At 37.0% G+C, this 14,717-nt stretch overlaps 1 protein-coding gene across 1 annotated transcript; it reads right to left on the bottom strand.

The window, feature by feature from the left end:
- Positions 1-7,771: 7,771 nt before the first annotated feature.
- LOC18427585 (nucleobase-ascorbate transporter 6) lies at positions 7,772-13,188 on the bottom strand. The gene is made up of 14 exons (XM_006836634.4): positions 13,015-13,188; positions 12,799-12,896; positions 12,505-12,684; positions 12,125-12,225; positions 11,968-12,043; positions 11,667-11,726; positions 11,383-11,564; positions 11,176-11,272; positions 10,844-10,930; positions 10,679-10,737; positions 10,482-10,573; positions 9,033-9,110; positions 8,706-8,866; positions 7,772-8,400 (listed from the first exon to the last, which is right to left on the bottom strand). The coding sequence occupies exons 1-14, from the start codon at positions 13,133-13,135 to the stop codon at positions 8,182-8,184; spliced, it is 1,611 nt and encodes a 536-aa protein (XP_006836697.1). The 5' UTR covers positions 13,136-13,188; the 3' UTR covers positions 7,772-8,181.
- Positions 13,189-14,717: the final 1,529 nt, after the last annotated feature.

The raw sequence follows: 14,717 nt of genomic DNA, 5'->3' as shown, positions 1-14,717 counted from the left end.
TGGTGATATGATCTTTTAGATCCTTAGGTTTTTGAATTCTACTGCCCTTGCTGGATACAAAGACATTGAGCACCAGCTGTTGAAGGATATTTTCCATTTCAAAAGGAGGTGGCCTCATCTAAATTCTTTTGTTCAGGGAATCTATAAAGGGTTAGTTGGCCCACTATTTGATATTTGCAACCGCTGTTCACCACAATCATATGATGGGATGGTGACAAACTACAAAGTTAGCCCTTGGTTCCCTTGCCTAAATTAGAATTTTGAAACCTTATTAACATTTCATCAAAACAAGCATGAAAAAAAAGAAAAAAAGAAAGAAGATAAATAAATGTACATGCTCATATTTTGTCAATGAGTGGGTTTGTGTTGTGCTCCGGAGAAGGCGCATGCACGAAAACCCCGCTTTCCATGAAAACCGCCACCCACCTTCAATCTTGTGTGTTTGCATTAGTTTTATATGTGTGCATGTTCTCTCGTTTACATGGAAGACTGGTTGCACAATGACATTCTAGTTATTGGTGAAGCTTGAGAAAATTCATTCTCCTCTCATTGGATATATGATCCACCTCTTTTTAAAAATCTAATCCACTTAGAGACCTAGATTTGTTCAAAGTATCAAATAATTAGGGAGAGCCGGTTGGCCTAGTCAGCCTAGCCCTAAAAAACAAGGGCCTAGGCCAGGGCCGGGTTACCTTATTATTTTCGTTTGGTTTACTTTTGTTTTTGGCCCTGCCCAGCCTAGATAGTGAGTCAAGCTAGGGCCTCTTGGTCCTGTGAGAGCCGGGCCAAGCTAGGCTCGGGCCGGTTTGGTTGGTGGTATAAGACCAATGGGTTAGAAATGTAATTTTTAAAAAAATTTCCATTGTATTAAAACCCGAGGGTTTAAATATATGAATATCTTAATATAAAATTATAATATATATATTCCAGCTTATAAACATGGTTTATGCACATTTAAATAATAAAAATTTCACCCTAATAGGTCCTTTACAAATCTCTTACTAAAAAATACAATTAAACTCAACATAATATTCAAATACTTACAATGTACATCTCTACAAAGTATTGCATGATTTTCACTTGCAATTCTTCATTATATCAAAATTATATGATAATTTCATCTTCATTCTTTATCCTCATCATATATCATAATGTCTCATATACATCATACACTTGATCATAATAATTCAATGAGATTTCAATTCACATAAACAATAAATAATAGCATCAAAGCTCATACCACAAAATTAAATAACAACCTTAATATTCATATAACATACTCAATTTAACCAATTATGAATAACTTAATAAATATAAATGCATTAAATTAACATACAAGCATACATGGGAAAGCCATGGTTCGAACCCCTTGTGCCCAGGCTACGAAAGGGCTTTTTGATGACTTAATTTTATCTCATCGTCTAAGGCACATGCGATAATAATAACTAAATGAGATCAATCCAATGAGAAGCAAATGATCACTTTTATTTCACTTTATGGGGATTAAATCTTGAGAGAGACATGTATCAAAATAGCCCTTCAAAGTTTGAGAGATATACTACACAAAATAAAGAAGTTATGGTGAAACTACATCATGTGATCCATAAGGGACTACACAAACTTTTCAACATTAGAAAAGGAACTCAATGGACTATTTCATATGCTCAAATATGATGAAATAAACCTCTCATTAGTTGTATATTATCAGTAAAAATTTCAGAAAAATAAGATCAAGAAAATCAATGTGAAACTACTTAAGATCATGGAGAAAACAAGTCAATCTACACATACCATGTGTATGGACTACACTATTATTTTGAGACTCTTCAAATATCAATTTTTTATTACCAAAATAAAGAAAGCTACTGTAAATTAAAAATTACAACAAGCTTTGATAATGAAAATGATGTAGGAATTAAAATATAAGAAGAAAAATCAATACCTTAGTGAAACAATAATATCGGCTCGATCACACAAATGACTTACTACTCTATGTCAGGGTTTCAAATGAAAGCTCAAGGAAGAAGATAGTTTCATAGGTAGCAACCTATTTGTCAAGGAGGACTCTCTTTCTTACTTTGAAGTGAATACACAAATAAGGGTTATAATTGTTCTGATTACTTAGATAACAAAGGTAGATTCGATCTTGATCTTTGATGCCTTAGATCAATGGCACATGAGAGGCTTTTATCCAAGTCACTCATCCATATCTTATTACTAAGATCAATGGATAAGTTTTTGACATCCCTCACTCTTTAAAACCTAGGTTTATAGTCATTTTAGCTTAAAACTCTTCGCTCCATATTTTATTTCTCATTAAATCCAAATTTATGTTTACACTTATGCCCATGATTTTTTAATAATTTGTGAGAGTCAATAAAAAGACAAGGACATGGACATAAAGATAATATGGGATATCCACACATGTGAATAAAATATCTTATGACACTATCAATAGGATTTCAACAACAATAAAGTTTCACATGGATCAAGCCCATAAGGTGGTGCCACATAAGATATACCCACATGCCACAAAATCATATGTGGATAATAATATTAAATCAAATTAATTCTCAAAATCCCATAACTTCACACATATCAAATAAACCACATGTGTGAACAAAACATCATGTGACAAAATAACTCACTTAAGTCACAACATTGTGAAATATAATGTTTCAAATAAACATAATATAACTAAACAAAAAAAAAACAATTCCCCCCATAAATGGGCATGATGTCAGCGCCCAAGGGGTGTGGGGGTCCCACGTGGCATCCCAATGGCCACTTGGGACCCACGTGGCATCCCCATGACTCATCCTCGATTGTCGTTTTGGCCAAACAATTTCAATAAAATAATTTTTGGTGTTTTAAAAATTTCAAAAAAATCTCCAAATGATATTGCAACATTATTACACAATTTCTCATCAATATAAAATCGTTTATCATCACTTTTAGATTAATTTGGGCCAAAAGTAAATAATATCTCTAGACTTATAACGATAGTCGAAATCTTCAATTGGGCTAACCCGAATGATGTTCCACCGGTGTCTCAAGCCGACCTAATGGATATATGTTCCACAGTCTATGACAGTAACACATAATTGATCACATCAAAGTCGCTCAGCAGAGCTTCCCGTCATTAGGGTTCAATGGATTACTCGTGCACTCCTGTGAGACATGTTTCTACTTAATTACATGAGTCATCTCAAAGCACATGTACATTAGCTCTTCTATATCGGATAATACTATAGAATAGTAGCTTCCCCATATGATTGTAGGCACATGTTTTATGGAACGGTCCCATGTCAGGATATGGGCTCATGTCCCATTAGCCGGCCTTTCCATACAAGGCAAATACTTTTTTAAATACTCGAGTCATATTATTCTCACATGGATTCTCAAAGCTCTAGCTTATCGTATTAACTATGAGGCATTCTAATCAATATTGTTTTGACTCGGAGGTGACCTTAACACCTCCTCGAGAGACCACTCTCTTAAAACTCAAGCTTTCAATACCTCATAAAACTCGGTGTATATGAATCAGTACGTCAAGCACCCAAATTCAATCTCTCTCGCTAGCTACCACTGAGTGAAATACTCTTGGCTTTAAGGCCTTGAAATGTCACATAGCCAATAGGCCCTGTATGGACTAAGGCTAGCCCGACTCATTGCGACCCCTAAAATATTCGACCTTTGGTAGAAGTAGACATCCAGCAAAATATTTGGACAAACCGGTGTATTCATTATGAGTTCTTGGTAACCACTAATTGTGTGTTGAAAAATAAGGCCTTGTCATGTGAAAACTGTAATTTGGGTAAATTTGACAATCATTCGCTCCATCGTGGGGCCTGCAATCCTTGAAATTGATGCAACTTCTTCTGGTTGAACTTTGAAAAGGATCATGGTCCACGAATCTCTTGTTCAGCTTTTATTGGGAATTTTTCCGTGGTCTTTAAGTTGTGCAATGCTCCACTGTCCATACACATGTTCCATAAGTTCATCTTTTTATGAACCTGGAATATAATTGGTGGGAGGGGTATGGCTTTGGACAAAAGATTCCCCCTATCTTTTCTTATGAATTTTTTTGTCTTTACTTGTGTTTTGAGAATTGGACCGGCCATCAAACCATGATGGTGTAGTTCCAACAAACTACTCCGACTGTCGGTCCAACTAGTAGGAATAGATTTTAAAAATAATTGTAAATATGAAGAATCTTTTAAAAATATCAAATACATACATTAATTTTATTTAATCAATTTAACAGGTCAAAATCGGTCAATTCGGTTAGATAAAACCAGTCAAATGTTAGTTTTGACTAGCTTTATTTTACCAAATTTGAGTCTTACTTTGAACCGACCAACCAATACATAAGGTCTGACCAACTGAACCAATTCAGTCTTGATCACATTGGTAGGGGGATATTATTGTGGTGGTCAACCGGTACGACCTTTATTGTGATGAACTTTCGTTGAAATGAAAAATTCACTAGGTTCATTCACTTTTAACTACAAATTTTCTGATAAATAATTTAAGCATTACTCTTTTGTTTCTCTGAGAACATTGGATGGATCTAAAAAGATGGAAACATCAAGCTGTCCAAGCATAAGGACACAAGAAAACCTAGACCATTTGAGTAATAGACCATTGTAGTCAGCAGCAACAAGTATTTGGGCTATTATTTGAGTGAGAAAGTGTCGTTAGAGATAAAGGTATGGAAAGTTCCGTAACACCACTAACAACTTTGGGATCCCTAAAGCTGTAAAATCTTACTAAACAAATGGGTGCAGTCTGTTGTTTGTTAAGAAACCTTAGATCCATTGTTATTTACTTTTTACTATGAGAAATGGTTTGATAGGGCTGCAGAAATATACATAAAGTATTTACTTTTTGTTATTTACCTTTTACAATGAGAAATGGTTTGATAGGCCTGCAGAAATATTATACAAAAAGTACTTACTTTTTACCATGAGAAATGGTTTGATAGGGCTGCAGAAAAATACATATGGTTTGATAGGGCTGCAGAAAAATACATAAAGTTGTACCTCAAAACTTTTAAAAACTGTAGTTTTTTCATCGGAAAACCGTCCAATTGGTTATCTCAGCCTTGACCACTACAGCTGAGAAGAAAAATTAGGATCGACTTAAAAGTAGTGTATTGTAACACATTATATAGATCATCTATTTCATCCTCAAAATAAGTGGCAACAGATCTGCAAGATCCGTACTAATTTTTTAGCTTTAAGTTTCGTAGTTGGGATTAGAAATTGATCTTAGAGTCATCATGGAGATTTCTGATAACCAAAATGTTTTCTGGACAAGAAATTAAGGTAAGGTTTTACTTTGGTTTTGTAAAACCCAGGCTTTACTTTGTTTTCATTGTACTTTTTCATATTGGAAAACCTTTGCTTTTGGTAGTTGTGAAGTTATATTGGATGAAATGAGTATTGTGAAACTCTCTAGTGCAGACAAGGTAATTCTCTTCACATTTAATTGCATGAATCGCTACAATTTCCTTCTCTGTAAAAAATACAAGCTTCCTTTGTACTCCAACATGATAGATGGCAGTGTTTGGAAAGGCAGACTCAAGTAGAACCGCTCCTGAGTCACTAAGTTTGATTTGGGCCAGGGAACTTTAATGTAGTTCCAATAGATAATGAGGAACGCCCGGGACCAGGAATCACCTGAGTATCCATCTAACTCGGGCATTCCCTGAGTGAAAATTCTTTGATGACTGATACATCCAACCAATTTATTCCTGTATGCTCTGTGTTGCTACATTGATCTTGAATGTTGTCCTGAACTTTTTAAAACTCTTTCTCTAGCTCCATCTTTGGTTTTGGCCCCATGGGGTTGCTTGTATCTGAATGAATCTCTCTCTCTCTCTCTCTCTCTCTCTCTCTCTCATACAAATTCAATCACTATCCATTACCATGCATGCATAAAGGGTGAAACTGATCATATGGGGCTCTCCCACTTTGTACAAAATTAGAAAGCGTACACTTTATTATTTTCAAAGCCCTTGGTTTGATTATACAGTGATTACAATGCCATTGTTTAGATTTCAGACTAGGAAAATGGTTGATAGGGCTGCAGCACTATCAAAATAAGTAAATCTTCACCGCATAACTCATCGAAAATTGCAAGTCAAGCATTGGAAAACCTTTACATCAATCGTCTCGACTTGAACATTATGGTCGTGAAAAAAAATAGGATTTCAAACTTTAAAGATAATGTATATTGTAACAAATTATCTAGACCGTTCATTTAACTTTAAAAATAAATGTTCAAAGATCTGCAAGATCTGCATCATATTTTAAGTTTAGAGCCATTATAGAGATTTGGTCGCCATTATAGGAGCAGTACTTTCGGGTTTTAAATCTCCAGGGATAGCTTACTGGGCTTTGAAGCCGTTTGCAATTGATTTGGTCATGGTGGCAAGCCCGTGGGCTTAGAATGGGATGGCCCACAAGATAAAGGATATATGGGAATCCATCTTAAAGTTGTGGTCCAAAGTGACCCACTTTGCTTGAAGATAAAGGAAAAGACATATAACAGTTGTAGAAGAATCCTCCTCTATTTTAAATGGGGAAAAAGTTTGCACAGAGCCGAGGCTTTAAACAATCAAATTAGAACCCATCTCAAAAATCAATAGGTTGTTTTAATGCTTAAATATCCTCAAATTGAACATTTCGATATCAAGATGCATTGACATGAGAAAAAAATAGATTTTAAGTTTTAAAAATAGCACATCTTGCAACGTATTTTTGGACGGTCAATTTTTAAGTTTTCATAGATCCGCTCGATTTACACTATTTTTTAAGCTTTATATTTATAATTAAAGATGAAAATGTATTTTAAAGCTATCACAAAAATTTTCACTATTGAAACCATATTTCTCGATACCATTTGAAGGTGTGCATTACTTTGATTGTTTAGAGCCTCAGCCCTATACAAACCGCGCCCTTCAAAGGTTGTTACCAAAGTTCCATATTTCAGCACTCAAAAACTGACCCCACAAACTTGAAAAAAAATTGTAAGACCACAAAATGGGAACTATGTAAACCAGTTAAAAACCTGAAAACTCTCTCTAAAAACCCTAAAAACTCTCTCTCTTATAAAGTGGTCACTGGCAATTTGGTCAATGCGTCGTATTGGCAGGGTGTGAAAGGGGGGGCGGGGGGGACAAAGAACAAATAAAGAAATGTCAGTGAGTTGTAGTACTCTCTAATTGGAAATAATCCTCTTAGTCAAACCTCATAATTACGAATATTCACATGGTTATTTTTGTTTTACCAGTGTTCATGGTTTCAAATCCACCCTTTTTAAACATGGATTACCTTGAATTCAGAAAAAATTTCAGTCCTATGCCACAGATTTATAATGGCACGAAACTTAAAATGTCTCTGCAAATATGAAACCTTGCAGCCATCTCTCTCTCTATCTCAACACACAATGTGGTCCAATCTCATAAAAAATACAACAAAATATGAAAACCCCATCCTCATTCTTCTCTCTTTAAAATGCAGCAAAATATGAAAACCCATCCCTGATTCTCTCTCTCTCTCTCCAACACAATGTGGTCCAATCTCACAAAAATTACAGCAAAACATGAAACCCCATCCTGATTCTCTCCCTTAAAAATGCAGCAAAATATGAAAACCCCATCCCTGATTCTCTCTCTCTCAATGCAACATCACAATGTGGTCCAATGTCACAAAAAATACATCAAAATATGATAACATAAGCACATAATCACGTATCCAAAAGCTAGAAGAAAAAAAAAAATGATTGAACATCTCTTACATCACGAGTCCAAGGATATGCCATCTTTAAAGTTAACAAAGTGCAAATTCATGCAAAATTGCAGGCACAATTGGGTTATCCACTACAAGAAAAACACAAGAGAAGTTTCTCCAGACTCTAATCCTCTCACATTAATGATATACAGAACGAAGCAAATAAGACATGATTAACAGCACTAGAGTAGAGAAAGAGATGCCATAACTAACAACGTCATAGAGGAACAGAGAGGTTCTTTTTCCGCCTTTCATCAATCGGGGTAGAGAGGTTTTTATGAATTGCGTATTTCCATTCTTATGACTTACCTCAGAATTTATCTCACCTGCCGGGTGAAAGTTTAGCTCATTCTTTGAGCTGCCGCAAAGGTTCATGGCTTTCTCACACTGAAGGGAAGAACTTGTTAAGTCTAAATGGCAAGGCGTAGAACTCTTCACTCCTCGTGTCCCCTTTAAAGGACCGGAACTTGTCCCACCAATGAAGACCCCTATCTTTCCTTGTTGCAGTGTCTCTTGGTGGCAAAGTGATGTCCAAAAACATAGCCACAATACTCCCAACAAAGGCTTCGGAAGAGAATGGGACATTGATGATGTCATTGAACTGCAAGTCGAGAGCAAGTTTCAGTAAATTCATCACTACCCAACTATGTTATTTTTATAGTTTGTTAGATGGTGAATGTCATTAACTGCAAAAAAGACAGACAATCAGTTCATATCAGGCCCCATTTTTGTTTTTTTGATAATTAAGCACCTTAGTTGTTCATCAACTATAACTAAGAAAAAAAGTCTATTTCAAACAACCAATGAAGAGAGTATCAGTTCCTTTCTCTTTCCATATTTGACCACTGCCTCTCTTTTAATTTAGTTGTTTGATGGTCTAGACAAGAAACAGATGTAGGTACGTACCCATCTGGCGGGAGTATGAACAGGACCATAACGAGCAGACACCGTGTACTCCTTAAAGTACTGAGGAACTGAGAAGCCCAAGAAGAGAGAGAAACCAAGGATGAACTTTACTCTGAAACTGTTGAGGTTGCAAAACTGAAGGAAGGTAAGGCCTCCAGCGCCTGTTAATATAAGATAAAGCCAACATTAGAACTTCCGCCTGAGAAGAAGATAAAACAAGTTTGTTTCACCACTTCCGGTGAGAGACAGGTAATCCAAACAACTCTTTTTTTTCTCTTCTTTTTTTTCCCCCTGGGCAGTCCATGCATCTTCTCTACAATTACATACCCACATAGCCAAAGAACAGACAGTAGAGAGCAGCTACGATTGGTAGCGGGATAGAAGCAAATAGTGCCCCGAACTTCCCTGGAATACCAACAAAAAAATGTGTTCAATGCTCGCTTTACTAGAGGGAGGAGGAAAAACATAAAACAATTCATTTACTTAAGTTCTTTCATCAATAACATGGTACTTAATGAGAAGCGAGTTTTAAGGCCCACTTGTTTCAGTTAATTCTCTCCTTTCCAATGCACAAGCTGCTTCAAGGCTCCTAACAACTTAATCCAAGAAAAATGGTAGATAAAGCCAATGTTGAGTTTCTTATAAAACAGATTAGTACATTTATCACGGGGATAAGATTTCAAGACCATATTATATCCTTGATGTTGAACTGGTAACCCCACTTAAGCACTTATAGTAAGCCCTGAGACAAAATCTCCAGATGACAGAGCTAAAGAAAACAAATAAATTGATGACAAATAAAGCGTGACAATCATAATATACTGCTTGAAGATCAAGAAACCCCATGTAAGTTGGACATGATTCAGGGATGAGAAAGGTGTAGGAAACTATTGGATGTTACAAGTTTAAAACCAATGAAAATGATGCACGGAATTGCAGAATTAATGCATGAATTAACCTAAAAAAGTTAAGCCAATAAAGGAAAACAACTCATGGGAATCCAGAAAAAGAGTAAAGGAAACTTTGTGGCGGACAAAAGAGATATTGGGGAAAAGGCAGGAAAGGGAAACAGACAAAACTCAGAATCTCCAGATGAAAGTTTGTGGAAACAAAAGTTTGCCCAAGCAGATGAAACTCAGTGAGACAGAACGCATGTACCATATCAATACACAGAACGACCATATTTCAGGGGAAACAGGCCTAATAAGTATACACTAAAGTGTCATAAAATCTACCTTTAAACAATTAAGGGCGTGTTTGATTGGTGGAAGATGCGGGTTTGTCTTCCACTAAGTTCTGGAGTGGCAGCTTCAATGAGAGAGTATGGAAACCTCTACATCCATTATTCAATGCTATTACAGAAGCTTCCAAATGGCAGAGCACTTTCACTTTTCAAACACAGTAATTGCTACAGTTGAAGACACGGCCTTGGAAGCCACATCTTCCACAAATCAAACGTGCCCTCAGTGGTTATATGAAGGTCCATTTAAACCCAAGAATAACAAAATTCTATCCAATGCAAAATCTCAATAAAAAGTAATTCATTTCTTCCCCAGATAGCATGACTACCTAAGTTTTTGGTCATCTATCTGAGCCGACCTGATGCACGGGCCCATATGTCTCACATTATGCCAATTTTGCAACTAAGTTGGTTAGAGGTGTACATTCTATGAGAAACACGTAGAGGTAAATTTTTGTACATTAAATTAAAAGTATCAAGGAGACAAATATGATGACATACGGAAAGGACCAATCTGACAATATATGATTCCTTACCTAGAATTGAGAAGAAAATCATGAAGCCAGCTGATATTTGAACAACTGTTCTGCTCCCGATACATGTTACTCCTATTAAGCCAGCATTTTCACTGGAAAAGTATATATTAATGTTAAATTACAGAGATGATAGGTTTTAGTAATAGTTAAGGTCCAACTCCCTCATAGAAAGAAACATGACCAAAGGGATATCTCACACTGATACAGTTGATCCATTCGCTGTTCCAAACAAACCATCCATCAAAATACCAACTCCCTGACATAAAATTTAACCCATCAATAACAAGAACAACAATCTTTTCCAGTAAGCAATAAGAACAATAATAGCATAAGACGATTATGTTTCATAAAACATTCATTACCAGCCAACCGGCACCGCGGCTGAGAATAGCAGGTGGCATTGGGGTGGCACTTGAAAATCTTGATATGGCTATTAAAGTTCCAGTAGACTGCATTATCATTCATACTTGACGGTTAGAAAAACATAAATCCTTACACTTTAAATCTTGATTACTAATCATTAAATCAGTAATCAAGGCAATCTCCCACCACACACATAATATGTCACTAAACATTATTATGATATAAAAAAGTAGTGGCTAAAACCACTAAGCAAAGGTAGCCCCAGAAGAAATAATGACATATGATATAAGTCATATTGACAGTTGCATATTGGCTTCACCCATATGCATACCTCCACAAGAGCAACAAAGGAGGCAGCCATCATGGCAAAAGCTTCGCCTGCATCAAATGTGGGCGCCCCCCATTGAAATGGATATGGAACTCTGATCCTGAACATAAAAAAAAGTTCATTCAGAAAACCGGCGTAATATTTTTGACAATAAAACAAGAAATTACTCAAACCATTGTTTTGCTTTTCGATAAGCAAGATAGGAATTACCATGGAGCCGCACTTATGAGTCCAGCTCTATCAGTGCGACAATGGGTTTGAGTCAATGTCGGCGAGTGTTTATATGCACCACCCACAGTGAGAAGATGTGCATAAACCCATATGATCGCTACGGAAAATATTACTCCAAAGAGTTTGGAAGTCTTCCTTCCATTTAAGGCATGCGGAACATACTGTAAATAAGAGTGCCCCAATAATGAATCAGATCAATATTCACAACAATTGCTAAAAATAATAAAATATAATAAACCTGGGGCAATAGGACCTTCACTTACTTGGGTGAAGAAGACCACTAGAAGCAATTGGGGAAGTCCAATTTCAATACATTTAGCCACCTGCAGCACCGGTAGACAATAAGAATAACATCTCTCTCTCTCTCTCTCTCTACACACACACACACATACACAAACAAATGAAATTAGATCCAACATAAGCATTTAAGAGATGCATTTCCAAGCGAAATTAACAAGAACGACATATGGCATTATCACGGAAACAAAAAGAAATCTCATGTATTTCAAAAAAAAAAAAACAAATCAGAGCAGATTTGACCCTATAGGAATAACAAATGCTTACCCCAGGGAACCCAAGCTGATAAAGTCCTAGACCAACCAGAGTTACAAGAGGAACAGCTGAAAGCGGGCTCAGAAACCTGAACCATCCAAACACCACAAAATGGAATCAAATAATGAAAACTATAAGAAATTCTCAAAGTGAGTAGCTAAAGGCCTACCTTGCAACATTGCGCCAAAGGCCACTGAACCCAATAATGATTTGGAGGGTCGAAGCCACAATTAGCGCCCCCTGAGTTCCCCGCATGGTTCGCTTAAATCTCTATATAGAAAAAAAAAAAGAGACTAAAAGTGAGAATAAAACACCAAAAAAACCAGAATTGTGTAAAGAGGAATCCACCCCATTACTCGACCACCGCTGAATCACACACAGAGAGAGAATAGCCCACTCCATTATATAACAGTTAATGAACCAGAGAGAGAGAGAGAGCACTCCATTATATAAGATAGCCACAGGTAGAGAAAGACAGAGTACTCTAGAATTAAAAAGCAAACAACACTCTGCATTATATGAAACAGTGAATGAATTACAGAAAGAGACCTCATGAGGATCAAGGTTGATGTCACTGTATCTACTAGCGAGAATTATCGAGATCGTGGGCACGACAAAGGTGTAAGAACCACCAACAACAGCAGGCAATCTTGTTCCAAAGGAGGTCTGGAAGAGGGTGTTCAAACCAGCAACAAAAAGAAGGGTCTGAATAACCCTAACTTTCTCTTCCTGCAACCATAACCATAGCCAGAAAAACACATTACTCCCCTGTTTATGTAACCAGATACTAGACCAAACCCAAAAAAATCAAAAACCAAGTATTGGGTCTTTCTCTCTCCTCACATTTCCACCGCCCATCTGAGGAACCAGAGCTGTTGGAATAATAACCGTGGTTCCAAGCATAACCAAATAGTGCTGGAAACCGAGTAGAATCGCCTCCGCTGCAAAACAAAAAAGCAAAGAAGAGAAGAACCCAAGTGAGAGAAACACCCAACAATGGTAAAATTGACGAGCGAGAGAGATAAAAACAGCGTTTCTCTCTCTAAAAACGGAACTTACGCCAATAAGGGCAACTGGCAACACAGTAATCAACGCCTGGAAGTTGGTCCTTTGATGGATGTGGCTGAGGCTCGTCTTGCTTTGGAGCAGGCCCCGCTCCCCCACCGCCACCACCCGCCATTACTGTTCCTTAAAACCTTGAGAGAAAGAGGAATAAGAAATAGGAAGGCCTGTAGACGAAGACGGGGAATGAACCTGAGTTTTATTCAAGGGGGGACTCTGGAGAGAGAAGGATTTAAAGAGAGAGAGAGAGAGAGGAATGTAGAGAGAGAAAAAGGTCGAGTTTTTACAGCGAAAACCCAGAAGAAGAGAGAGAAAAGCAAAGTTAGAGAGAGAAAGTGAAAGAGGAAAGGTTTCTCCACCGCCTGCAAAAAGGGAATCGATGTTGGGCGTCACAGTGAGAGAGTGGACAAAAGCGCTGCAACGCCCATTTTCTCTCTACACTGTAATTTCCAGATCTACCCCCCCTCATTGCGATGAGCGGCTCCTCCACAACAGACTGAACCGTAGGGGTGGAATCGGAATAAAAAATATTTCCCTCGCTTTTTTCTTTTCAAGAAGGTGTATGACTGAAATACCCCCAAACTTTAATTAAAATGACAGATGTATAAAAAATGACCGAATTACCCCTGGGGTTTGGTAAGATTTGCAGGGCGGGGGGCGTATCTTTCGGTGAAATCCCTGTTTAACTTGGCCCACTGCTCAGTTGAAATTTACTTTTGCATCCTCCTTCCATTCTTTTTGTTTGCCCCAACTAGGAGGTAATCACTGCCTTGAATCAACCAATCACCGACACCCACGTTTTTTTTGGCCTTTTTCGTTATTCTTCTAATTTTTTGCTTGCTTCCTTAGTCCCGAAGGACCTTGGGAACCTCTCTCTCCTCTCTTTCTCTCTCAAAACTTTGGGTAGCCTGTGTCTTCTCTAACTTTCTCTCTCTAAATATTTGGGAAATCTCTCTCCTCTCTCTCTAAAACCGAAACTTCATTCCTTAGCCTGTAAGTCCTTAAGGAGCTTTCTATGCACTCCCTATGTCTCTCTCTCTCTAAAATGTGTTGTCTCTCTCTCTCTAAAATGTGTTGCCTCTCTCTCTCTCACTCACTTTTTCCCTCAATGTTATGTTATCTTTCTCTATGTGTCGATAAGTATTTAAAGAATTAGTAATCCAAGAATCGTCGGTTTAAATCGAGAATTATTAAAAATTATTATATTTTTCTACATAGCTGAGAATCAATCTATTTACAGGTGTCACTTGGCCACACAAGTCTGTTAGGGAACTATTATAATTTTTAATTATTTTTATCATTTTTAATTTTTTAAAATATAAAAATATCACCAAAATTTCTTTTACCGATTCCTATACCAAAGAATCGGTCCAACATGGTCAAAGTCGACGATCCAGATTAACTCATCGGGTGGCTGGTCCAACTATCGAATCTAGTTTTTAAAACATTGATTTTGACATACATGCGAATAAACTTTTTCTCAAAAAAACTCACTTTTTTTTCTTTTTTAACATTAGAAACTGACTTTTTCCTTTTTCATGAAATTTTAATGGGGAACGGTTTGAGGCTCCCCTTTCTATGCGTATGCTCTACACGTCCATATAGGAATGCAGAGAGTATTAAAGCACAAGAGAGAGGGCCGTTGATCACTCGCTGGTTACAAAGCAAAGAAAGCATGAGATGGGGGTCCAACTTGGGGA

The sequence above is a fragment of the Amborella trichopoda genome, chromosome 10, assembly GCF_054954075.1.
Source record: "Amborella trichopoda isolate Santa Cruz 75 chromosome 10, AtrichopodaSantaCruz75HAP2 v2.0, whole genome shotgun sequence".
Classification (NCBI taxonomy): domain Eukaryota; kingdom Viridiplantae; phylum Streptophyta; class Magnoliopsida; order Amborellales; family Amborellaceae; genus Amborella; species Amborella trichopoda.
This window is presented reverse-complemented; position numbering and strand designations above follow the sequence as displayed.

Excerpts from the sequence above, each read along its gene's own strand:
- LOC18427585 (XM_006836634.4), bottom strand. The coding sequence starts at position 13,135 with ATGGCGGGTGGTGGCGGTGGGGGAGCGGGGCCTGCTCCAAAGCAAGAC. Across the intron at positions 12,226-12,504 it reads TCAACCTTGATCCTCATGAG|AGATTTAAGCGAACCATGCG; the intron begins GTCTCTTTCTGT and ends TTTTCTATATAG. Across the intron at positions 12,044-12,124 it reads CTTTGGCGCAATGTTGCAAG|GTTTCTGAGCCCGCTTTCAG; the intron begins GTAGGCCTTTAG and ends TGGATGGTTCAG.